General features: G+C 37.1%; 1 protein-coding gene across 2 annotated transcripts in view; it reads right to left on the bottom strand.

The window, feature by feature from the left end:
* waplb (WAPL cohesin release factor b) overlaps positions 1 to 26,643 on the bottom strand; it is a 119,738-nt gene that overhangs the window by 46,166 nt on the left and 46,929 nt on the right. For both annotated transcript variants that reach the window (XR_015503929.1, XM_087275945.1), the window contains exon 6: positions 3,417 to 3,512. Coding sequence is in view for 1 of the 2 variants with exons in the window: in XM_087275945.1 (XP_087132071.1) it covers positions 3,417 to 3,512 (96 nt within the window). In the remaining variant the exon portion in view is untranslated. The remainder of the gene's footprint in view (positions 1 to 3,416; positions 3,513 to 26,643) is intronic.

Genomic DNA, 26,643 nt, shown 5'->3' with positions numbered 1-26,643 from the left:
ATTCCTGTATGTATCGTGAATGATTTAACAAGTCCAGTTATGCCAGAAGGGGGGAAAATAATGGTTGTTTCAGAATCTTTCATTAAAATGGAATAAATTTCCTCTCTTTATAAAAAAGTCTGCTGGTTAATGTTAACCAGGAGCATAGTTGTAGAAAAACAAATATATGTAAACTCAATGATTTATAATCTCCATGTGCACTAAATTCTGCAAGTGCAGCTTTAACATGCCTAGACGACTTCTACAAATCAATTATATATGCTATTTATAGTTTACTTAGTATAGATATTCATTAAAGATATAAGTATTTGCTGCATTTACAGTTCTTAAAGAAACATGGTTAACGTTTGGATTTCATTTACTGTACACAATACATACCTGTATCTTATTTTAACTTGTAAAGGTTTGCCATTTCACATTGTTTAGAATAAATACCAGTATAGTTTATGCTTGCATTACATAATATTTTAAGTTTTTATATATATATATAAATATATATATAAATATATATATATATATATATATATATATATATATATATATATATATATTAGGGGGTGTAACGATACACAAAAGGCACGGTTCGGTTCACGGTTTTGGAGCCACGGTTCGGTTCGGTACGGTTCGGTTTTTGTTTGCTGTGGGGTTAGGGTTGATGTCATGTTAACAGCAATGCTAAGGGACAATTCACTTAATAACAAGAACATCTTAACTTTTTCTTTATTAACTTTGTCATCGCACTTTTAGTACAGTCAGGATACCAGAGTAAATAACTAGAATTAAATAAATACCTCCAATATAGACTAGTCAGAAAAAAAAACTATTCTCTTTAGTGCAGCCATCTTAACTAAGTAAACTAAAATTAAATAAATAACTGCAGTGTAGGCTTGTGAAAGATCTTCTTCAAAAACACCATAATATCCACATTCTCCGATGAGAGGCTTGATCTCTGTGCAGACACAGACGCTCATTTTTAATTATATGGTTTCATTTAGATAAATAGGTTTCCGTTTAAATTAATGAAAAATATACATATACTGTGTTTGTAAAGTGTTTTTTCATGACATATTCACCAGTAAAATACATTGCGGTTGTGTCTGAAACTAATGTTAGGGTTGTAGACGGCTGTATGTTTGCCTCCCGATTTCTCTCTCTCTCTCTCTCCCGCTCCCTCTATGCCGGTCATTTATGTAGGTCCGCCTTCATGACAGCTGATGCCTGTCATTTCTGTAGGGTCCGCCTTTTTGACAGCTGATTGGTCAGGAGACCGATCTATCATCATTTGGCGACACAGTGCGGGGATGTAAAAAGCAATTCAGGAAGAGCGGGAGAGAGAGCGCTTTTTCCTTTGATCTCGTTTTTCGTGTATTTTTCTGAAATGATTATGATTTTCGTTGTTTTTTTTAACTTTCGTTTGGGTAAAATTATTTTGCATTACTTTTGCCCACTTTAAGAAATTTTGTGAGGTTTGTACATTTTTATTTCAATTGATTTGTATATTATTTTTTAGCTCCGCTCCTTCCCGACAATATAGCTGTATCTCCTCAAGTTCAGTCTTAGTGTAAGGTGGATAGGGAAAATGTCATACGATTTCCATTTTGCAAACACGTAGAAAATGTATTGTTAAAGACATCAGGTAAGAGGTGAAGATCATCTTTGTTTATTTTATTCAGTATATGGAAGAATGCGGCGCACGGTGCTGAAGACCTTTTTTTTCTTTTCATCAGTTTTAGCGAGGTAAGAGGGGTTATTCATGAGTTAGCATTGTTTTATTATATTTATTTCTTTTGTTTGTCTTCACTATCACCCCCTTGCTAGAGTTTAACTAATTTTTGTTTGATACTTTTGTTTGAATTTGTTACTTTATTATATTATTTTTATTAGTGTAAATATTTCTCTTTTTTTGTATTTTTGGGCATTATTATGGTTTTACTTTTGTACATTAAATCACTTTTGTTGGCAGTTCTGTTGCTTACACCATCACATTGTGAAATTACCCCACTTTTTAAATGTTTTTCCTTACAAGTAAGTTTCGTGAAACAGTTGAGACAGACAGGCGTGCACTTTGTCTACGACACGAATTCTATTCCTTTACTCAACTGGAAAACCAAAATGTTTCCACACAGATGACTTAAATATGTCTTGGGGATCTGCAATCTCAGTACTATGTGAAGCAGCCATCCTGCGTCCAGTAGTAACGAGTGTGATGCTTACTCAAGTCACATGACATAACATGCACTAAAATACTAACTTTAGAATATAATATTTAGAACAAATCCTCATAATTACTTAAACAATTTAATAAAATATTATAATAAAGATGTGTTTAAATTGGTTCAATTAGTTAGAGACAAGTGACGTCAACCTCAACAATGGGCAGCAGGGGGCGTGAGAGTACCGCGGTACGCCACGAGAGTTTTGCGATACGTGTCGTGGTTGGTGTATCGCGATATTTCGGTTCGGTTTTAATATCGTTACACCCCTAATATATATATATATATATATATATATATATATATATATATATATATATATATATATTTTTTTTTTTTTTAAGTTTTATATATATATATATATAAAACTTAAATATATATATAAAATATAACTATTGTAATTCAGCCAATCTGACAGACACAGACACACTGAATGACTGATTTAAACAAAACATTTGCAAATGTCTAACACAAAGCCATTGAGTAATTTTGTTGAATAAAGGCATAGATCAAGCAGTATTTAGCAATAGCTGCCAACAGTTCATTCCTGTTTTTGTTTACATAATAAAAGTTATGACAATAAAAGTAGCAACTTGACCAGCCTAGCCAGGCTGTGAGCCTAGCCAAAACTAGCTATATCCAGCTTAAACCAGGCTGGTCAAACTGGTTGTAGCTGGTTTTAGCTGGTCATTTTCTAGCCTGACCAGCTAAAACCAGACTGGAAATGACTGGAAACCAGCCTGGAAGTGGCCAAAACCACTCTAAAACCAGGCTGGTCAACCAGCTAAAACCAGCCAACCAGCTTAGGCTGGTTTAAGTTGTTTTTTTTTTTTTTTTTCAGCAGGGGAATTCAAAATTTCTCATTCTCTCTATGATGTGCTGCAAAAATATACCAAACCAACCAAATCTCTCTCTACATGTCACAACTTGAAAAATACCACACACTGAATAAAAATGCATTGTTAATTAAATTTCATACTGATTTTAACAGCTGATTTGGAGTGCTAAACGATCACTGTTAAATGTCTCACAGTGGGAAAACACTTCAGTAGAAATGTGTAAAGGAGCCTTAAAGAGGTAAGAGCTTTTTACCCAAAAATGACTATAAACATTGTGGTGACAAAATGAAAAGTGCGTGATCTGAAGTGGACTGTGTGTGAGAGTGGGAGTAGTTTTCAGTGCAGCTTCATGTGATGTACTCACTGGAGGAGCCTGAGATCGTGATGGAGGCATGGGTAGCATTTCTTCTGCTTCTGGTTGGTTCCAGTGTCTTGCATTATACACAGCTTTAGTAGGCGACTGCAAACAGAAAAAGCATTGTTAGACTAAAGGCTTTTTTTAAACAAGAGCCTCACATATAGGGATGCAACGATTATAGATTTTGGTTGTACGATTATAGTCTGTAGAATAATTATGATCTCTCGGTTATCATGATTATTATGCATTTATTCATTTCAAAACACTACTAGTTTAGAAAATCACATGAAAACTCCTAATGCTTTAAATTGCTCTTCGTTCCTGCTAGGTAACCAAATAATACAGCACAAAATAATATTAAAAACAAACAACAGTCAATTTCTCTTGGACTTAAAAAGAATAAATGAAAAAAAAAGTTTTTGGCATTCAAACATAATTAATACGTTTACACTGAATTTAAACGACAGAACAATCAATCGATCAATAAATAAAAATAAATTAAAAATATAATGTAAAATGTAAATAGATAATGCGGTATGATTATATAAATGATGTGCATGACTTCATTTACAGGTGCGCGCCCACCCTCCCTGTGATGACAGCTGACAGTCAGCTCACGTCACGTGTGGTTTTGCGGTCACGAATGAATACATTTACATGAAAACAGAAATAACATTTTTGGGGTGAATTATACCTTATAAATACAGTATGTGACTCTTTCACATTGCTGAGCAATGTATGTAAAACAATGTGAAGACTTGTGCGACTGCCTTTGCTTCTCTCCTGAACTTAAAAATATGATTGACAGAATCGTAGAAATGCTGGATCAAGATCGTCTAGGGGGTTGAATCGAGATTGCGATCTTTTTTTTGATTAATCGTGCAACTCTAGTATATTCCATTTAAAGTATGAAGCAGATCAATCTAGTTCTTGTCACTTGACTTGCGGTGCGCTTGGGGCATTATTTCGACTAAGTGCGCCAATCCCAATACATAGATCATGCACCTCCATTGGTATTAACAAACTTGTGTGCGCAAAAGACGCTATATGTTAAGGGTCCTTTGTTAATAGTCTCAGCCATAGTTAAACTTGTGTGCGTGGTGGGTTTTAAGCCCCATTGACACTAATACGGTTTAGTTTTAAAATTACACTTTAGAATGAGAACGATCCACATCCATACTGGCATTTCACTTATGCCGAGTTCAGACTGCATGATTTTAGCCCAGATTTTGACTTTTGACAGGTTTTGAGAAATGGCCGACAAATGCCTAAAATCACAGGTAAATCGAAGCTCGTTCACGTGAATAACAATCACACAGTGTGAACTATCAAAGACACGATCTGAGAGATTCACAGATGAGTTGCTGGCACCCATGAGATATTTAGCATGCTAAATATCTGGAGCTGTTGGCAATTTAAATCATTCCGTGTGAAATGTTTTCTGACTGAAAATAACATCAACGGTTACCTGCAGCCAATGAGAGAGCAACATCCACTTGTATAAATACCTGCAGACCAGTGGGAGGTTGGGGGAGAAGTTAAAAGTGCTAATTTTCTGTTTATTTGGACCCAAAAAACTGAAGGAAAAAACTAGTGGAAATTTGGGGAACCGTGTCTGTCATCCGAGCAATATCACAATCGGGTTGAAAAGTAAAAACAGTTGAAAAGAAATTTCTAATTCTCTTCAAAAGCCAGGTGAGCAAAAGAAGTACACTTTCTATCGTACTAAAGCCTTCTTTTTCCATTATGTAGTTAATAATGAAAGATATATTACGGGACCTTGCATTGTTTTCATGTCACTTCTCGCGTGCGATTGGTTGTGAGACGTAGTTTGGACAAAGTTGTTCATGATTCTTCCTATTTTAAAGTGTGAATCCATCCAACAGTGCAAACTGCACCAACGGAACGCTACTCCAGATATTCATGCAATGTGAAAACATTCATGACACGACTATTTTGAAAATCAATCAGTCGCTCAGCCTTAGCGATTCTGAAAAGATCTCGACATCACGTGGCCACACACACACTCTGGCATGCGATGCAGCGTATGCACACATCTGAGCTCAAGGCAGTCAGCGGGTGCTTTGAGCACACCGACACAGATGAGAGCAGCACATGTCGGACAGTTCATCAAGGATCTTCCGCTGGACCTCATCTCACTATAGTTGTTAAACATGATACTTAATTACTCTCATCTCTAACGACTCTTCGGTCTTTTGAATCTATTACTTGTTCTCAGGCAACGTGTTTTGGAGACCCCAAAGATAAGTTTATATATTAATTATGCAACCTACACCTTTACATTGCCTATTAATTTCCTTAGCCTATACTTTTATAATGGCCATTACTGATTATTAAAACTGACATTCAGTAAAAGAAACTGGGCATGTTTCATAGGTTTCAATAAAAAAATTAAAGGAGGCAGTTATGTTATGAGCTCTGTTTTGTTTTAAATATGCATGCAGTGAAGATGAGGGTCATATTAAGGTTAAGGCTACATGATGCCTTAACATTTATGGTGTCTGTTAAGTTGTTAATATCAAATTGAAAATAGGCAGATCCTTATGTCATGTTTTCATTTCATTATTAATATAGTGAAATAACGTAGCCAGGGTGAGGTTAATGACGTTATAAAGTGTACTGTTCTCTTTGAAGATTTACCCCCCCTGTCCTCAGGATTTTGTTTTCATATCAAACTGAACTTAAAAGAAAGAGATACAAGACTGAACTTTGTGTATGTAATATTGAGAAAAAACCCCAATCAGATGTATGCAGTCATGGCTCAGTGACCCCCATCAACAGACACGGAGCAGCTGCATTTTAAAATGAAAATGGCCTCTTCAGCGTTTACAAAAAGATCCGATTTCGGGGATCGAATACTCTGGGGTAGTGCAGACAAAGTCATAACCATGCACAAACGCACACGTTTTAAAACTAAAACGTATTAGTGTAAACGGGGCCTTAGGGGGTACTCATACTATGCTATTCAAACCGTGCCCAGGCCCGTTTCCCGAATCGTTTGAGAAGTGTGAGTGCTCCGATTCAGGCTCAGGCGCGATTCACTTGGCCAACCCTGGCCAGGTTGGAAGAGGTGTGCCAGAGCACGGTTCACTTGTGGGAGTCCAAAGCGCGAACTGTAGGCGAGACATGACTTTAGGGACTATGTCATATGGTTTTACAATTTTATGATTGTTTATGAGTGACAAAAATGGCTGATCTATTCAGCGAATAATTTGACTGCGTGTCACTGCATATCAAACGACTATAACGATATAACTAAAGAAATTTCCACTGTGCTGAGCAAGATTGCTTTTCTACTGAACAGCACATCATTGACGATGCAAGCGCTCGGGCACGAATGCAATGTGAGTGCTGGCCATCGGGGAGAAAGGGAAGGGTGGCAAGCGTGCTTCTGCCCGTTTCAAAGCAACTGCAGGGCTCGAAATTAACTTTCTTACTTAGTAGCACCGGTGCTCCCAACCTGAAATATTTAAGAGCACCAGAAAAAATTTAGGAGCACCCACCAAGTTGTATATTAAGGGATTTATTGTATTTGAAAACAACATCAATTGGGACTAACAAAACCCAGGAACAACTAACTAACTAATGCTGTGATGATTTAATATTTGTGCAATAATTCTAAAATTAATGTTGAATAATTATAAAATATTAATGATGACGATGATGACAATAATAATAATAATGAAATTTCTCATTATCATGCTGCCTTGAATGTGCTTTAATGTGAGTTATCTGTTATATAAAGTCCTACTGTTCATTTATGAAAAATAAGTTGATGGTTTGTATCAAACACAAATGAAGCATTGTAGTAAGAAATATTTATTTTGTTCTATTGTTTTTATATGCATGTCAATTTAATAAATATTAGCCTATTTCTGCTACAAAACAAACAAAATAATATAATAAATCATTAAATTCAATGCTGAAAGCTGCAAAGCAGTTATCAGTAATTAAATAGAAAAATAATATACACCTCAAGAAAGAATGGACAAAAGAAAGGAAGAAAAGTCTCACTTTTAAAAGTTTTGGTTTCGGTTCGTGACGTTTTAATGCTCAGCCTCGTTGCGTGCTGAATTTCATTTTTCTGTGTTTGTGGAAAAGCATGCGAGTCAGCCGGCCCAATACGAGGGGGGCAGAGCAGGATTCTCCCGATGACCACCGGCACAATACTGTATTTTGTTATAACCCGCATCCGTTTAAACGCAGTAAAGGCAAGCTTCATTGGCAATGGTGTTTTAGCGGACATTTGCGCTGTTGCAGCCTGATCTCACGAGGAAACGTAGGAAAAAGTTACGAATTGCCGTGAGATTTTGTTGGCCGAACACGCAGTACATGCAAAGCATCGAGATTCAGTGTACTTTTCACTCTTCAGCCGTTTGCATTCCCCGCGGTCACAAAAGCTCCCTCCCTGTCATCGGACAGCGGAAAGTCTTGAGTGATTGACAGCTATTATGAACCAATATAGCGGCAGGGAAGACTGATTTTACCAGGTTTTTAGAAAAAAAAAAAAAAAAAAAAAAAAAACAGGTCGCACTACAACCTAAATATTCAGTCGCACGAATGCTCCCAATATATATTATGAGGTCGCATAGCTTAAATTTCAGGCGCATATGCGACCAAAATGGTCGCTATTTCGAGCCCTGAACTGTACATAGTGTGAGTACGCCCTTAGTCTCGGTGTACACGCTTTGAACTTTAAACTAGCTTACAGTTGGCATACGTTTTGTTCCATGCAGAAACAGTGTTGAGAAGCCTTTATGATTAATTAACCATGACAAATTAAAGCGCGGTTAATAGTGAGATTGGTTAATCATTGCATCCCTACTCACATAAGAGTTTATTAAATTTCATTTTTTGCATCAAGAACAAGTGAATGTTTCTCAAAAAAATAAAATAAAATAAATCTGATCGATGGGACAAAGCAAATATTCAAAATGTTCTCAGGACCACCTACAATTATTTACATCTCAATACGTTTTAAAAGTGTGATTTTTAGACCTTGAAAGGTCATACAAATTTAAAAATGCTGTAGGCGTTTTACAATAATTAGACATTTTTCTAGTTTGCCAAGCTTTAAAATATCAAATGTAAATTCCCTCGATTACCTTTAACTAATTTAATTTTAGACTAATTAAAACACCTAAAAAACCCTTTATAATTCAGCTTAAAAATGGATGAGAAGGAATGTAGTGCAGAATATTGTTGTGGATCAAAGTGAGGTCTTGGAATCCAAAAAGTTGTGCTTTTTCATCCAAAACTACACTCGAGTATTAGAAAAAAAGAGAAGCAAGCCCTGCTAAAATGCGAAGCAAATAACACTCATCCATTTTTGGCAGTCACCTAGATATAGTAGCATAAAGCTCATGTTAATGAAGCAATAATGAAGCCAAAAATAAACGGTGAAAAGACCCTGTGAGGGTTTGGTAGTGGAATCACACACGGGTTAAAACAAAGCAAGCAAACCAAGTGTGAAACTGGAGACTACCCAAACATCCAAATCCACTACAGTTATGACAATAATGGTCAGTATAAGATTTTCAGTGCACAAGCTTTTGCAAAAAGATAGCTATACTCGATCTTCCGTAATCACGTTCATTATTAAAAGCCATTAAGGAGCGCTACATTTCTGGGCTTGTTTGTGTTGGCGGAGTGTGAATTGAAGCGCAGGTCATTTGTCTCAGTGGGAGTGCATTCAAAGCAGACTGCAGGAACACTCTGTATATGAACAGCTCGCAGAGGATGCCAGATCAAGTCAAACTGCGGGGACTGACGGCACACAAACAGCCAAATAAGGAGGGGGTGATAAAAAAGTGCACTTGGCTACAGGAGGAGATGTAGGCGCAGTCCGCTGGGCAACGCTAAGGCGGGGTTATTATTAATAATGAAGAGAAAGAGTCTGGCCCTCAAAACAGCTCTGCAGGAGACTGGTTTTAATCTTCTGTAATTAAGAAGTGTTCGTCATGCAAGCAGGGAGCGAAAGTCAAGCTCCACCCCATACTGAGCTCCTCATGCTGGGCTAGAAGCTTCCAGAAGGTCTCGCAGAGAGAAATCAAAACTGCCCCCCTGAAGTTTTTTTTCTCTCTTTTTTTTTTTTGTGAGTTGGAATCCCCTTCTAACGTCTGGGAATGACGCTGCCAAGTAAGACCTCTAAATAGACCAGGCGGGTCTCTCGATAAGGGAATAGCGCTTACGCATTTAGATGAAATATACTTGATCCAGGAACCAGGTTCCCACTCTAGGCCAAAAGTCAAATACTCTGACGTTTACTGAATAAAACGATGAATTTACATGACTGTAATGCATCTAAAAACAGGTAGCTGTTGTGTTCAGCAGTTCAATATTTGTATTCAATAATTTTTGTAGGAAAATAAAATAATCGCAATATTAGTACAATATCAGTGCAGCCCTATCTTAAACAATATAATTTATGCAATGTCTTTTTGTCTTGTAAGTCATGGAGCCCTATCATACACCTGGCGCAATGTGGTGTGACGCAAATGTTGTTTGCTAGTTTTAGCTTGGCGCTAGAGTTGTTTTGACATTTTGCGACACACTGTTGCGCTCATATGTGTGCCCATAAGCGTTTTGGTCTAAAAAAAGAGGCGTGTTAAGGTGTATTGCTGGCGCGTTGCTATTTTGAGAAACTATGATAGATTTTTCAATAGACCAGAACAAAGCCGGTCTATTGTCCAGCGCAAAGCGCGTTAGTTGTGCGCCTCGCTTAAACACTGCTCAATACACACAAGATGTAGAGCAATACTCAAATATCTTTACATATGAAAAATAATTCAAATATTAAGGATATATATAGGATATAATAAAGATATATATAGGATATAAATGTTAAGGATTAAAATATTACAAAACATTATTTTCTAGCCTACATAAATGTAAAAAACACTGCCTTCATGCCTTCTTTATCTCAGGAGGCTTTTTCAGTCCATTCATAACAATTTGCTTTTGTATAATGTTTTCATTATTAGCAGTATTATTTATTAAATGTGTAGTTATATTTGTTTTTATTAAAAACAAGCTTAGATTTGTCCACCTGTCAGGTTTTAGACTATATGGGGTATAGCATGTGTATTAGGATATAACTCAGTTTTTTGATCACATTTCGTTTTTATTGTTCATTTATCCGTTTGCTGGAAATTAGAACTGAATTTAGAAATAGTTTTGAAATAAATCTTTGCACTTAAACAAAATTAATTATTTATAGGTTAATTGATGTCTGTGTACAAGGTTTCCTTATCCACAAGAGCAAAAGGGAAAGCGCTGTAGATGCTCTGTTTAACTGTTTTCTTGCTAGTAAAATGCTCAGTTTTTCCACTTACACTTACTTTACGTCATGTAAATAGCAAATGCACCATAGCGAGCAACTAACTCTTAAAGGGAATGGGAGATGAGACTCTGATTGGTTTATTCTCAAAACAAACCTACAACTCATTAAGAAAATAAGCTGAACCCTTTTAGGCCATGCACCACGGCGCAAAGCGGATTTTTCTGTCCTTAAGTTAACAAAAGTAGATTGGTGTCTTGGATTTGCACCCTGCGCTTTGCATTTTCCTCATGGACCGTCAAAATAGAGCCCATAGTGTTTATAGTGTGCTCTACACCTACCCTAACCCTAAACCCTCATAGCAACCTTGCAGCATTTTATTAACATCTAATCCAGGGGTCATCAAACTTGTTCCTGGAGGGCCGGTGTCCTGCAGATTTTACCTCCAACCCTAATCAAACACACCCGAACAAGCAAATCAAGGTCTTATCAGGTTTACTTAAAACATCCAGGCAGGTATGTTGAGGCAAATTGGAGCTAAACCCTGAAGGGACACCGGCCCTTCCAGGACAGAGATTGGTGACCCCTGGTCTAAACCAACCTTGATCCCAAACCAAATCTCACAGTAACCTGTTGTGTTTTAATATCTACTACACCTACACAAGGGGTGTCCACACTCGGTCCTGGAGGGCCAGTGTCCTAGTGAGTTTAGCTCCAACCCTAATTAAACACACCTGAACAAGCTAATCAAGCTCTTATTAGATATACTAGGCTGCATCCGAAACTGCAAACTTCTCAGTACGTTAAAATCAGTATGCCAGCCGAGTAGTATGTCCGAATCCATAAAATTCGAAAATCAGTACGCAAGAAGTATCCGTATGAATTGCTACTTCCGGCGAGATTCTGAAGAGCGCAAGAGAATTCATGAATGGGAGTAAATCGACACAACTGACGCAGGTAGGTCATGTGACCATGACAAAATAGCAGATGTAGTACATCCAAATTCCATTTATACTGCTCACAGTATGAGTAGTAAGTTTAAATTCAAATGCAGTACCTACTGGGTAGTAGGCGGTTTCGGACGCAGCCCTAGAGACTTCCAGGCAGGTGTGTTGAAGCAAGGTAGAGCTAAAGTCAGCAGGACACTGGCCTTCCAGGACTAACTTAGGACACCCCTGCCCTACACCAACCCTAAAGCCAGCCTACTTACGGTGTAATCCCTCCACCTTGGAGGTCTTCGGGCTGCAGCAATACCTTTTAGCAAATATTTAACAAAAACATACATCAATACAACAGCACTATTGTTACAAGCTACACTAATGAAGGTGTTACTACACTCTTAAATGGCACAATTTGATCGACCACTATAAAAGCATTGGTGAATCTCATTTTTTAAGTTGAATCGAAAAAATGTGTGAGAATAAGAAAAAGCTGGGAGAACAATCACAGAGGTAAACTCCGCATAAATGATTCATGCAGGATACTCAGTCGGTGTGTTTGGGTATTGAGCGAGAGGTGAGCAGCTTCTGCCCTGTGTGTTCAGCGGTGGCAGTAAGAGTCATAGCGATTCTGAGCTTTGACCCATTTCAAACACTTCTCAAACTTCACAACAGCATGAATAAGGACAGCTCTCTTGGCTATTTCTTTAACTATAAGACATTGTAGACTTAATAGAAGTCAAGCTCCAATCTACAGGATATGGACTAATGCTGATTACCAGTAAAAGGGTATTGTTTTTCAAAATTACTCAACATCTATTATTGCAAAAAGCAGTTACTGATGCACTTACAATCGAACTAAACTGAGGTAGAAAAACACAAACAAAAAGAAAAATAAAAAAAAATTAAAAAAAATGATAGAGATTAGCAGTTGGTGGATTTAAGTATTTAGGTACAGTGCATTCGTACAGTACATTCTACACACAATAAAGATGATGTAAAAATAATAAATTCCCATTCCTCTTTGCAGTACAACTCAAGCTCAATCAGGCTGAATGGGCAGCGACGGTGTACAGCCAATTTCAGATCTCTCCCAAAATGTTCAATAGGATTTAGGCCTGGGCTCTGGCTGGGCCACTCAAGGACATTCACTGAGTTGTTGTGGAGCCACTAAATTGATATTTTAGAGGTGTGCTTTGGGTCATTGTCCTGCTAGAAGATGAACTGTCGCCCTAGTCTGAGTTCAAAAGCACTCTACAGCAGGTTTTCATTGAGGATGTCTCTGTACTTTGCTGCATTCATTTTTCCCTCTATCCTGACTGGTCCTCCAGTTCCTGCTGCTGAAAAACACAGCATAATGCTTCCACCCCCATGCTTCACTCTAGGGATGGTATTAGAATGGTGATGAGCGGTGCATGGTTCTCTCCAAATGTGACGCCAGACATTCACTCTCAAGAGTTTCATTTTACTCTCATTAGTCCAGAGAATTTTTTTTTTTTTTTTTTATGGTCTGAGAGTCCTTCAGATGCCTTTTGGCAAATTCCAGGCGGGCAGTGGCTTCTGTCTCGCCACTATTCCTCAGCTTTGCGACTCGAGACAATCCTCTCTCTGAGGTCTACAGACAATTCCTTTGTCTTCATGCATGATTTGTGCTTTGACATGCACTGTCAACCCTGGGATATTATATAAACAGGCGAATGACTTTTCAATTCATGTCCAATCAACTGAATTTACCACGGGTGAACTTCAGTTAAGCTGCTGAAACATCTCAAGAATGATCAGTGGAAATAGAATGTACCTGAGCTCAATTTAGAGCTTCACGGCAAAGGCTGTGAATACTTGGGTGATTTTTCAGGTAAATTAATAAATTTGCAACAAATTAATTATTATTTTTTTCATACTGTCATTATGGGATATTGTGTGTAGAATTGAGGAAATAACTGAATTTAATCCATTTTGGAATAAGGCTGTAACTAGGGCTCTGACGGTCACTGTGACAAACGCGTCACATAAAATGTTAAAGTTTTGTATTGCATATTTTTTAAAGATGATCATTCAGCCTACCTGCAGCACATGTGAGAGGTTTATCTGCTGCATGTACTATATACCGATTTCATTTATGACACTTTAAACTTTGCAGGCTGATCATCTTTAAACTCGAAAGGCATTTTTAGGTGTCCTAACTTGAGAATGCTGCTGCATAATGGGATGTTTCTGTTAGCGATGTCAAAATGAAAGCAAACATTAAAAAGTGTTTTTCGTTTTATCAATTGTATAGCTTAGTTTTATTAATATTAATAATAATAAATATAATACATTACAATATTAATTATAGAGCAGACTACTGTAGAACTGTTTAGTGTCCAACAAAACATTTTTATTAGGCTACTCTGATATTAGGCCTAATCCCTAACTGAAGAACGAATGTGAAAATGACAGGCAGTTGCTTCTTTGCTAAAATTAATTTAGGATTTCATCCACATCTAAATTACTTGATTGAAATATATGAAACTTTGAAAGATGCGTTTGACATAGATTTGGACACAAATCCACTTCTGGCTATTTTTTTTGGGTTGGCAGTAGATGCTAACCTTTCAGCAATGGTCCAAAAGGCTTTGGCTTTTACTACTTTTACTAGCAAGATTAGCTTTTACTTTTTAGATTATCTGCTTGCTTTCTATCTTGACTCTTAATAGCAATAGAAAGTACAGGCTGTTGAGGGAAGGGAAGTGTTTATTAGGGGTAGTGTTGACAACGACATGGGAGAATAATTAAAAAATTAATGTTGTAATTGAGGGCTGCACGGTAGCGCAGTGGGTAGCATGTTCACCTTACTGCAAGAAGGTCACTGGTTCGAGCCTCAATTTGACTTTTTTGTGTGGAGTTTGCATGTTCCCCCCTTGTTGGTGTGGATTTCCTCTGGATGCTACGGTTTCCCCCACAAGTCCAAAGACATGCACTATAGTGGAATTGGGTAGGCTAAATTACCCGTGATGCATGTGTGTGAACGAGTGTGTATGGATGTTTCCCAGTGAAAGGTTGCAGATGGAAGGGTATCCGCTGCGTAAAATCTATGCTAGATAAGTTGGCGGTTCATTCCACTGTGTTTAATAAAGAGACTAAGCTGAAAAGAAAAGGAATAAATGAATGTTGTAATTGACATTCCATGTAAAAAAAAAATAAATAAATAAATAAAAATTACAAAACTGAAATAAAAAAATGGTAGTTTAATAAAAAGGGATTTAAAAATTAAAAGATTTTTTTTTTTGGTTGTTGAAACATTTACATGCTTTATTCATTAAAAGAGCATAATATGAGCCGTAACGTTCAAAATACTCTTAGTAGTGGCTTAATATTACATGGCTGGCCTGAGACCAGTGTGAGAGATTTTGCAGAAGTGGACAGAACATCACTTGCCCTACTGGGACAACAATTACATTATGACATTCCACCAATCTGACATTCATTGATCGTGCAAATGTGTTATGCTTTGTAAACTTAAACATTTGCTTTCTGTGATATTTCAAACAACGCTTGGGGAGTTGTGCCTATTTAAATGTCACCATGTTATTTTGCTTGGCTAGCAAACGTGACTCTGTCAAAACAAAAGAGGTCACGAAAGAAATCAAACCTTCCCTGACACATGAGAGGTCAAACACTAGAAAAAGATAATAGAACTTTAAGAACTCTTAGACTTTTCTTGTACATTTAGATACAGCAATTAGTGAAATAAACTAATTTTCAGTTAATTTCTACTTTTAATAGTCGTGTATCAGCAGAAGACATACCACATACTACTGTGGTGTTTTTAATCATGGCCACCCACTGGCAGGCGTTAGTGAAGTGACAAAAGAGGGGAAATGCACTAGAATTACAGGATTAAGATAGCATTACATATTAAAGGTTTTTAATGCAAACAGTGTTGCTGCTCTTGTTCCAGCTATGTGGATTTACAGGTAGAGCATTATTTGTTTGGTATATTAACTTAAGTCACAATCCAATGCAGCCTTTGCTTTTATAGAAATTATGTAATATGATGCAAATTGAAATCTGCATGCAGCAGAAATTGCTAAAGCTTTCCGTAAGTTGATGTACTGATGTACTGACGCCATTGCTGATGCATAAAATTCAGATGAGGACAATATCATTCTTCAACACAGGAATCGCTATCGGAACATAAAAATGTTTCCGTTTTATGCCGTTTATAATTGTTTGAATCGGCCAAAATAGGAAATGCTGAGCAGCTTTTATGGACTTCCAAAAGTTTTTGCTCATAAAGGGAGGAAAGATCAAGAAACTGGCTGAAAAACAGAAGAAAAAGTGGCATGTACTAAACATTTATTCAATACATCTACAAGTACAAACGTTTGACAGCAGCAATAAAGATTATATAAAGGTCGAGCTATGTGTAGAAATATGTTAATGTGATATATAAAAATCTGATATAAACACCAACACATGTATAAAAAGAACAGAAGAACATAAATAATGAACCCTGCCATGTAATCGCTGCAATGAAACCTTTGTTTTGTTTTGCAATAATCTAAGTCTCGGCAGAATAAACAACTGTAACGTAAACATGGAGATACGCAGCATCGGTGAATGTTTGTTGATTGCAAGTTCATGGACAAAACAAAAAACTTGCGACAAAACTAGAGCACTTTTCCACCCCTTACAAAAATTTAAAAAATAATAATGTAGACCATGCGTCCACACTTTTGTATATTTTAATCTGTTATTGTGTGACGTCTAGATATCCGCATGGGGAAAACATATATTGATTATAATAATTATAGTAATTTATAATAAATATGTTTTTCAACCACATAGTAGTGTATAATCTGTACTTTGTTAATGAATGCGACAGAATACTAATAGACTGTAATGACTCAATTGGTACTCGCCAATCTCATGAACCGATTACAGGAGTTTGTTTAGGAGTTTACAAGCAGAGTAAGATTCACCTGCACTCCTGTATACTATATACAGCCTACAGCAGCCACAGATGAGGAGGTAAATGATGTGTGCAGGTACGAATGATTGATTCGCTCATATCACAACAGCTTAAATATAAACCGATGCGGTGTGACCTTTGTTTATACAGTTTCATGGTACGACTTGCGTGAGTGATGGTCTCTTTGTTGTAAGTGCAACCATTGTATTTATTGTGTCTACAATAAACCTGCACAGGTCGTTCACATATCATATGAAAAGCACTTCTCACAAAACTAAAGATGCTTTACACACATAAACAGAAGTTGTTTATGACTGCAGATCAATGACAGTGCGAAACAGCCTACTGTAACGTCTGTAATTATATTAAATAAATAAATAAATGAACATATATGAACACATACAGACCCTTACAGTCTCCGATATGTTACCAACTACAGAAGAACTACACAAAGCAGACATTTCGTCGTTAATTAGGTTCAAAACAACACAAAATATAGCCTACAGTCAGAGTAAACCTCTCATCTGTGTCTGTAATCTTCAGCAGCACACAAAGCCTCTGTTAAGAGAGTTATTCCATCATTCCCAGTTCATATTAGTCCAAAAGGTGATAATAAAGATTAAAACAAGGCAGTTTGTTCACGTTTGCTGAAGAAATAACATGCTCCTTGGCTTCGCCTTTTTTCCGTGCCCCACTCTCACGTTTGTCCTTTACTTTCTAAATGTGTCACTCGCGTTTGTCAGCTTCTCACAGGATCGGGTTTCCAAAAGCTTGTCAATAATCGAGTGCATGTTATTATCATCAGCTCAAGAAGTTTGTTATTTTAGATAGAGACGCGCGGCGAGCGCAAGGAAGATAGCGAAACCACTCGGGCTTCAGACTGGCTCGTAAAAAACTACGCGGCACAGGGTAAACCCGCTTTTCTCCATGGCTTTGTGGCTGTTTATCATGACGACGACAGGGGTTGTTTGCAGGATTGACCATGGCTGCATATGTATATATAATTTCGCTGTAATCTCTCACTGTGTATTTCAAACATGGCGAGTCCTTTGTTTACATTCTGTCTTGTTGCGTCTACGAATGACGTATCTCTGTAAACCAATAGCGTTCAGCTGCGCGTGTAGCTCCACCTTTTGGGACCCTTTCTGCAGTTTGGGACCCTTTCGAAAGGGTCCCGAAAAAGTAGTACGGTACGGTTTGGTTCGGTACGCCTTTTGACAGTGAAAACAGCCATAAACGCATACCAAACCGAACCGTACCACTCAGTGGAAACGGGCCATTAGAAAGAAAATGTGCTTAATGTATTCTAAAGCTTGAAGCATTAGAATTGGTACTCAGTATCGGCCGATCACCATGAAAAGGAATCAGTGCTTGGTATTGGCTGCAAAAATCCTGACCTGTCCCTACCAGGTACCTTGTTTTTTTTTTGTGTTTTTTCTTTCCGTACTAAAGTTTTGTTCTTCGGACAACACCATATTAGATATGGAACGATAAACGTTTTCAAGGTATACCACGGTTTGGAAAAATCAAGGTTTTAAAACTGCCAAATTTTTTTGCTATACCGTTTCTAAGGTGTGTGTAAGATTTTTTATTGACGTTTTTTGTTATTTTTTTAGGACAACAGTATCTCCAGGAGAAAAGCTCTCCAAAGATTATGTTTTAAATTGAACAGAAATCTGTGTTTTTGAAACAAATGAAGACAGCAAAATTATTGATTCAATAATTTATTTGAATTATTTAGCATGACATCCCCGCAGGCACACAACATCATAAGATGTTAATATTAGGTTAGATGTAGGTCGTGACTTCAGGTGACTAAAATTCAATGTCTAGCCAGCATCTAAGGACAAAATTAATTTGACATCCAATATCGACGTAGATTTTAGGTTGTGTTAGAAAGTGAACAAAAGTCCAACGTCGAGGCAATGTCTTAAACCAATGTCATATTGATGTCAAATATTGACATTTATTCGTCAGGTTTGGCAACCAAAATCCAACGTCTGATAAACGTCATAGTGGTAAAGTCTTCACATTGTCAAGCTGTAACATCATTAGACGTTGATATTTGGTTGATTATAGGTTGGACGTTGGGTTCTGATGTCAACCCGATTTTCAATTCCAAATAAAATGCAATGTCCCCCATTGGGCTACAACGTCAATCTGAAGTCATGTTAATGCCCTGTGCCTGCTGGGATGTTTATTGTTCCAAATATTTTAATGTTTCTCAAATATCCAAGGTTATCATACCGTCAGAATCTTAAACCGACCCATGCTTACATCAGATAACCCAATCACAAATTAAAACAGATCAATATTGGCTCCCCGATGGCAAAAAATGACATACAACCAATTACTCAATTGATAGAATGCAAAAAATCTGAAATATACATTTTCTTCCTAATAATACAGCCTAATAGGCAGGATGGAAATAGATTTTGGTCACCCAACTAGAAGACACAATAGCCCAGCGATATCAGACTATGATTCTGCAAGCCCCATGTAACAATGGTAGACTGTGTACATGTTTGGTAAAATAGTTCAGCATTCTTGCCAAATTTGCTGTTATAATCAATGACAGGGTCCTACATGGCACAATGAATCTCTTATGCGGACTACATTATGTGTGCACTGGTTATAGTGAAAGCATTCATGACAGTGCAAGAACAGAAATGGTGAGGTCACTGCTTTTGTGCACATGAATGTGACATGATTGTGATTTGCTACAGTGCTGACTGCAGCAACCTCTTATACAGTGGGAGCAGATCTACGGTTGAAGAAATGATCTTACAGGACTTCTTCAGGTCTGTGTGATTTAAACTCGATTTCAAAACCACATCCTATGTAATTTGCAAACTGCATTAGGCAATAGGCTTTGAGATCCACTTTGATATCCTGATCAGGGCAATCATGTGTATGCCTCATAGGGCTATCAAGAAAAACTGTTTTTAATACTCGCCAAATGTATTTAAAAAGGCATTTGAATGCAAAAAATTGCATCTGAATCTTTGGTGTTTTAATAGGCATGACACATAAAAAAGTAACAGACATGATATGTTTTTTTGTTTTATTTTTTTATGCTGCATTGAAGATAACTCGGAAATCTGAGTTTTCCTACTTGGAAATACCGCCTAGAACAATGCTAGAAGTCAGAGATCTGGTAGGGTTGCACCAGTTGTTCGTAAGTTCTTTCGTAAACTGGAACATAAAGTCCACACTAGGGGCTTAGTAACTACTAGCTACTTTGCAACTAAATTTGTTCTTAATTCAGTTGCACCACATCAAGGCAAACCACAGTTAGTAGGTTGTAAGCTCTCCGTGAAGTCATGCGTAGTGGCATTGAATGATGTAATATCGGGAATTAAATGACAACCACAGAAATAAATAACCACAGAGAGTCAGGACCTCGGTTTAACGTCTCATCCAAAAGACAGCATCCACTGACAGTATAGTGTCCCCTTCACTTTACTGGGGCGTTGGGACTCACACAGATGGCAGATTAAGCGCCCCCTGCTGGCCTTACTAAAACCAATCCAACAGCAACCTAGTTTTCCCATGTGGTCTCTATCCAGTTACTGACTAGACTCAGCCCTACTTCAGTGCAGCTTCAGGGCCGCATGGCTTTGGCATTAAGGTATCAAAACACTAAACTTTTCTTTTTAAATATCAGACATGTTATTGTGTGCTAGGCATTTTAAAAACAGAACGTATGAGAAATCATAGCTGTTCTTTAAATACAACTAAAGAAAACAAAAAGAAACATTATAATACAATCTCATATTTAGCTTTTATTAGCAGGGTTTCAAATGATTTTGTGTTGCAAACACACTTGAAAATTTGGTTCACATAAAGCAGAACCATGCTGATCTCTGCGTATTTGACCAATTTTGCAGATGTGTAGTGACAGTGAACTGCTTAATTCTGAAAGGCAGTTCGCTATTTTGCATTCAAGTGGTGACGCAAACACTTCAACGTCTGTTGAAGTGTATTTTCATGGGTTATTGATACACTTTTACCTTTTTGTTTACTTGATTACTAATTGCACTTAGATGCGCATTAAAGAAATAAGATTTTATTTTATGAATAGTGTTTCAAAGGAGATGCACTTTAAAAAGTGACTCATTTCCTTTCAATTTAAGATTTGAAGCTTGATCTGGTTTTATTTTCCTATTATGCTCGCTTGTGCAGACAATACAGTACTTTTTCCTGTTAACATTAAGAAGTGCTCGTAGCATTTGAATATAATTAGGATTATGCTTGCATTTAAGAAAGATATTCGAATTTAGGCAATTCTGCCATATCGACAGCCCTAATGGCTCAAACCATCAGATTTATCTACAGTAATACCAAATCACCTTTCTGTTTAATATCAAAGTCCCTTTAAGAAAAGTCGGGGACCATCTTTAAAATGCCTCTCGGGTAGTATACTCGGGCATTCTGTCTGATTTGGAAAACATTAAATGTTCCAAAACTGTCAGCCAAGCTTATGATTAAATTACATATTTGGGATCACAAATAATATTAAACAACAATGCCTCATAAGTTTAGTTTCAAAACGTTCTAATCTAACAAAATTAGCATTTTTTTAGGTTGCCTAAGCTTATGTGCAGATGCACTCGAAAGGAAAAGGAACAAGATCACGACACCAACCTTATTTATGGCCGTTCTACACATTATCATCCTCTGAATAATGATCATCTGAGCGAGATAGTCTTCTGAAGTAATTGACAACTTGGTCATGATGGCAAATCTCTTCCAGAAATAACAGCGACACTTCGTTTACAAGTTTGTGGGCCATTTGAGTAGTTGTTACTGTCATGTGATGTGCGTTTGACAGGAAAGGCTGTACCTAGTGTTTGTTTCATACAGATTACAACAGCAGAAAACTTGTTTTCAAGTGTAGTTGGTTCATTTAAAAGTACAGATTTCAAGATTTATGTGGATTTATTTCTTATGTCCGTGATTTCAGTGTGTTTGTTTACCAAATAAACTGTCATAAAAGCACACATCTGACTTGAGCCTCTCACCCAGAAAAATGTCAGTCTATAGCGATTGATGATTGGCTACTGTAATAGTAGGCAAGGCTTCATTTACCATATTGACCATTACACTTTTTTCCATTTAAAACTATACGAGTGACATGTCTTGTGTATTCTATAATCTATAGTCTTTGTTAATATGTAGAGTCAACTACAACTCACAGGTTAATCCCCCCAGAAAGTATAAACACTATGGCGCTATCAAAACATAGCTCTCTTTGAGCAGTTTTATGTTTAAAGTTTAATCACAACTTAAACAATCAATCATAACGCGAGAGCCTGTGCACATACAGCAGCCACAGGAGAAGGCATGATAATGGCTGAGCTGTCAGCAGGGGTGAGCAACATAACTACATTACTGTCATTACAGATAAAAGTCATGCCGAAGACAACAGTGGAATGCCCGTCCCACCGTCTGCTTTCACTACACTTCGGTTAGTGTAAATAAAGCAAAGAACAACAAATCAAACACCTACATCATTTCTTTACATGATGGCAGTTGGGCATAGTTTACTTGGGTGAGAAAGAAATGACAGATTACACTAGGAATGGGTGATATCTTATCATTTGCAAGTATCAGTATAAATTCTCCCCTAGATAATTTTAATGGCAATTAATGGCAATAATGGAAATTCATAACATTACCGAAAAAGTAATGAGCATTCATAAAGGAACATTCATAATGGCAATTAAACCTTTAAGTGGTTTGTGTGATGAGTTATTATTACATTGGCATGTTTGAGCTTGATCACAATAAGAAATTAACTGACAAACCACTTCAGTGTATGAAATAGCACATTTCTGTGACTACACAGGGTTTAATATCACAAGAATGAAGAAGAAATCATGCTATTTTATAGAATGCCGTTATAAAGGTAAGGTTTAATTAGCATTGCATTATAAATATACTTTTATGGGTATAAAACCCAGGATGGCTTGAAGAACACAATTAAACCATATATTGCCAATAAAGTTGTCTTCATGTTTGATCCATTTCTACCATCTTTATGCTCTTTGCTGTCCTGCAATGACAGTTGACCGTAGCTTACGGGTTTTCGTCAGTAGCATATAAGTGAAAATAATTAGCACCCTCAAGATTCAAAGTATGAATGACATTGTATTGTATGCTGAGGGTCTTGATCTCTGCCCACCATCATGAAAGATTTATCTGAATGTGTATTTCATACAATCCTGACCAGTGTGTTTAAAGTCCGCATGAATCGGAAGCTGCGATAATTTTTTTCCCCATATTGTGATGCAGCTCCAAGAGAAACAAAACATTAAATCAGAAAACAGTGGGCGCGGCTTGTTTTTTTTCTATCACAAGATGAGTGGATGTAGTAAAGTAGGCGTTTCATTCAGAAAGACTGAGCAAAGGGTTTCAAGAGAGATATTACAACCTAACAGACACCTCCTCCTCAATATTTCTGTTTGTTGTCATAGTGCAGTCAAAAGGGATAGTTGAAGGGGCGTGGTTAACAATCAATACCTCAGACAGACATAATCTGACTATTTTCAGCATTTCAGTTTTCAATTAAAGATTACAAGAGAAAACTTTTTTTTCTTGATGTGCACAGATAAACTGTTGACCACAAATTAGCAATATGAGATAACAAAATCAATATGGTTAGCTTTTCTTTTATGTGCACTTTAAAAATAGTTTGAAGCTTGAAGACCTTTTTTTTGTAAAATACTGTGGATGCACATCAATTATTGTCGATAATATCGGTATCACAATAAATACCAGAAAATATTGTGATAATCCATAATCGCCAATTGATAGATTATACCACACTCCAAAACATGTATTTAGGGATGTAACAATTCACGTCTTACGATTCAATAGATTCACGATATAACTTCACAATAGACACAATTTAACAAAATTATATGAAACAAATTTAAGGTGAAGAGGCTTATTATTTTTTTCTTAAACGCTGCACATTTTTTTTGCAAAATGATATATTGTATGCGGTAACTAAATTGGTGTTTTAAAAACAAATTCCAAACAAAAAGTAACTAAACAAATAATAATACAAAATAAAGAAGACTCATTAATATAAACAAACTAAAACTTTGACTGTGCTTTAATTTGACATTTTTTAAAAAGAAATATTAGCATATCTACGTTTTCTGGCATAAGCTGGGGTCTTTGCACATTTACAATGTCCCCTGCTGATAAAAAAAAATAAATAAAAATAACACTTTCAATGGGGAGTGAGATGGCTGGTGTGGAAAGGTAAGCCTTTTCTAAAGCAGGTGGATCAATAGTTGGATCTGATCCAAGGGACTGACCACTGGCAAAAAAAACAGATTATAAAATTACTAATTATATAGTGGGATAGAGACAGGAGTTGAACGTGATTATGCATATAAATAATTAATATTCTTTGTATAATTAATTAGCATAGAAATTAGTGTGATACACTTATAAAGAGATAATATTCATTCATTAATTCATTGTCTTGTCGCATTAGACACGTTATTAGTCTGAGGTCACCACAGCGGAATGAACCGCCAACTTTTCCAGCATGTTTTTACGCAGCGGATGCCCTTCAAGCTGCAACCCATCTCTGTGAAACATCCACAAACACACATTCACAAACACTCATACACTACGGACAATTTAGCCAACCCAATTCCCAGTGGGGTGGGAGCCTGTCATGGCGTACAACTTAAGTAATTAGAATTATTTGACAATGTCGTCACTGACAACGCAAACGAACTGCAAACTTAATTGTGGTTTATTTGTGTTGATTTCAAGTGACCTGAAAGGTGCAGGTGTCGATTGTAAATGACATTACTTGCATAAGAAGCGTAGATGCCTGAGCATGCAAGCCCGAGAGTGCAAACCTGAAGATGCAAGTGCAACTCTGCAGCCAGACCCTTCTCCACCAGACTGCTTTTAATGCAAACCGCATTCAGTCATCATAAGAGCTGAATGGAGTGAGGAGCTAATTAAAAATGCTGGACTCTGCCGTTGTCATTTTATATCAGGTAAGTTCACGCTATGCTGAATCATAAACGTTACTTGTTTTTGATTGCAGCAATGATTTCAGCAAAAACGGTTACATATGGTTAATTAAACAGCGGACACTAAATGCTTACAATGAAATGAAATGAACACGCCCTGCCATACAGGTGTAGTTTGCTGTCAGAATGCAGTAGTTTCGCTTGTTCTTGATTACCCAGGCATCGTACAGTTCAATCTTCTTTCCTTGTCTTTGGCTAGGCAGAACCTCGGTTTTTAGCACTACATAGTTTTGAATCTAGTAATCATGGAACATTTCTTGCACATGAGCATGCAGAATAAACTTGTAGGCCTTTATCTTCTCTCTTGTAAAATCACTTGGAGTTTCAATGCGATAGTTGTATTTTTCGTGCTGGAAGCTTGGCCATTTCGTCTTATCCAATATCCATTGGGAGGTTGCTAACACGAATGATTAGAAGAACACTGATCATTTAATTAAAACTATGCTTATCACTGGGTGACAAACTGTTATAGTACATTGAAAGCATTATGTAAATAATATACATGTAATCAATATAATTTGTCTGTAATACAACAACAAACTCTGTAAGGCACCCGATGTCATTCCCTCGCTGTAAATGCTAGCACTCCCTTTCTGTGCGCGCATCCTGAATGTTTACAAACCGGTAATTTGTTTATACAGTAGTCTCTCCGACCCCCAGCCTGAGAGCAGATCACCCCTCTGAATACCGACAGCAAATGATTTAGCTCCGCGAGTGTGAGGTATTTCCCTGGTACAGTCAAATCAATCTGCCTCTCCATTGTCTTAAATTTAGCAATTGAATTTGACTGTTTATTTTTTTTATTTTATTTTTTACAGCCAGATATTTTAGTGAGGGTTATTGAAATACTGTATTCACAAAGCAATAAATTGTGTAAATAAACATGCATACATAAAGCGAAGTGCAGATATAAATACCCCTTCCATACCCATTGACTGTTAAACAAACAAAAACGGTCAGACATAATGATGCTAGTAATATGCAAAACTAACCTGACGTAATCTAGCAACATTTAGCGACATTTTGGGCACAGCTTGGTGCCTTTTTAATGAAAGTTGTTGCCAACACTGCTAATACCTGGTTCTGTAACAAAACATATTTATTTTTTAGTCTGATAAACATCTTTCGCTACCAAAAGCTCATCGGAGCAAGTGGAGCTGCAAATCATCTGGGGCCTCATGTATCAACGCTGCGTACGCACAAAAACTTTGCGTATGACAGGTTTCACGCTCAGAATCGCTCACGTTTGGATTTACTAACAATGAACTGAAAGTGGGAATGTGCGCAGCTTCACGGCAGCTTTATGGCTGGCGTACGCACATTTTTTGTGCGTGTGTGTTTTATTTCCATTGGCGACTCCTAGAGGCAGTTGTGTTAAATTCCTCTCTACAAAGTGTCTGAGCCTTGCAATGGCAGCTGTATGAGACTAGATTTGCATGCTTGAATCAGAAACATTTCCATTCAATAAATGTGCAAATAAAATATGATGCACAAACTTATTGATGGTTCCTACTTGTCTTTCTCGTGATAAATAGTTGGCAAAATCTGATATGTAGCGGGGGAAAAAAGAAGAAAGAGTTCATCTGACGCTGGATTCGAACCGAGTTCATGCTCGAACGTGTCAAAACATGATGACATGCGTTCTACGAGCTGCGCCACTGAGATTGTTAAGGGTTTTGCAACATTTTACACCTATAAATCACACTATTTCTCTTTTAACTCCACAGTGCGATGTTCAGACCCAACTATGTTAACCGAATCAGCTAAACCCTCCCCACTCTATTTTTTTCTTTTGTTGTTAATTCCGGAGGACAAATTTGCAAATAACACCGCTTTTCTCCGGTCTACCTCCGAAAGCAGCACCTCCATTTCACATTCTGTTCAAAGTTTCTCTTTTTGCTTGCTTTTGCCATTGCTTTTTCATTGCTTTTTTTGCCAAAGCAGAGTCATTAGCATATTCATACAGGGGAGG

This window comes from Danio rerio, chromosome 12 (assembly GCF_052040795.2).
Source record: "Danio rerio strain M-AB ecotype USA chromosome 12, GRCz13ab, whole genome shotgun sequence".
NCBI lineage: Eukaryota > Metazoa > Chordata > Actinopteri > Cypriniformes > Danionidae > Danio > Danio rerio.
This window is presented reverse-complemented; position numbering and strand designations above follow the sequence as displayed.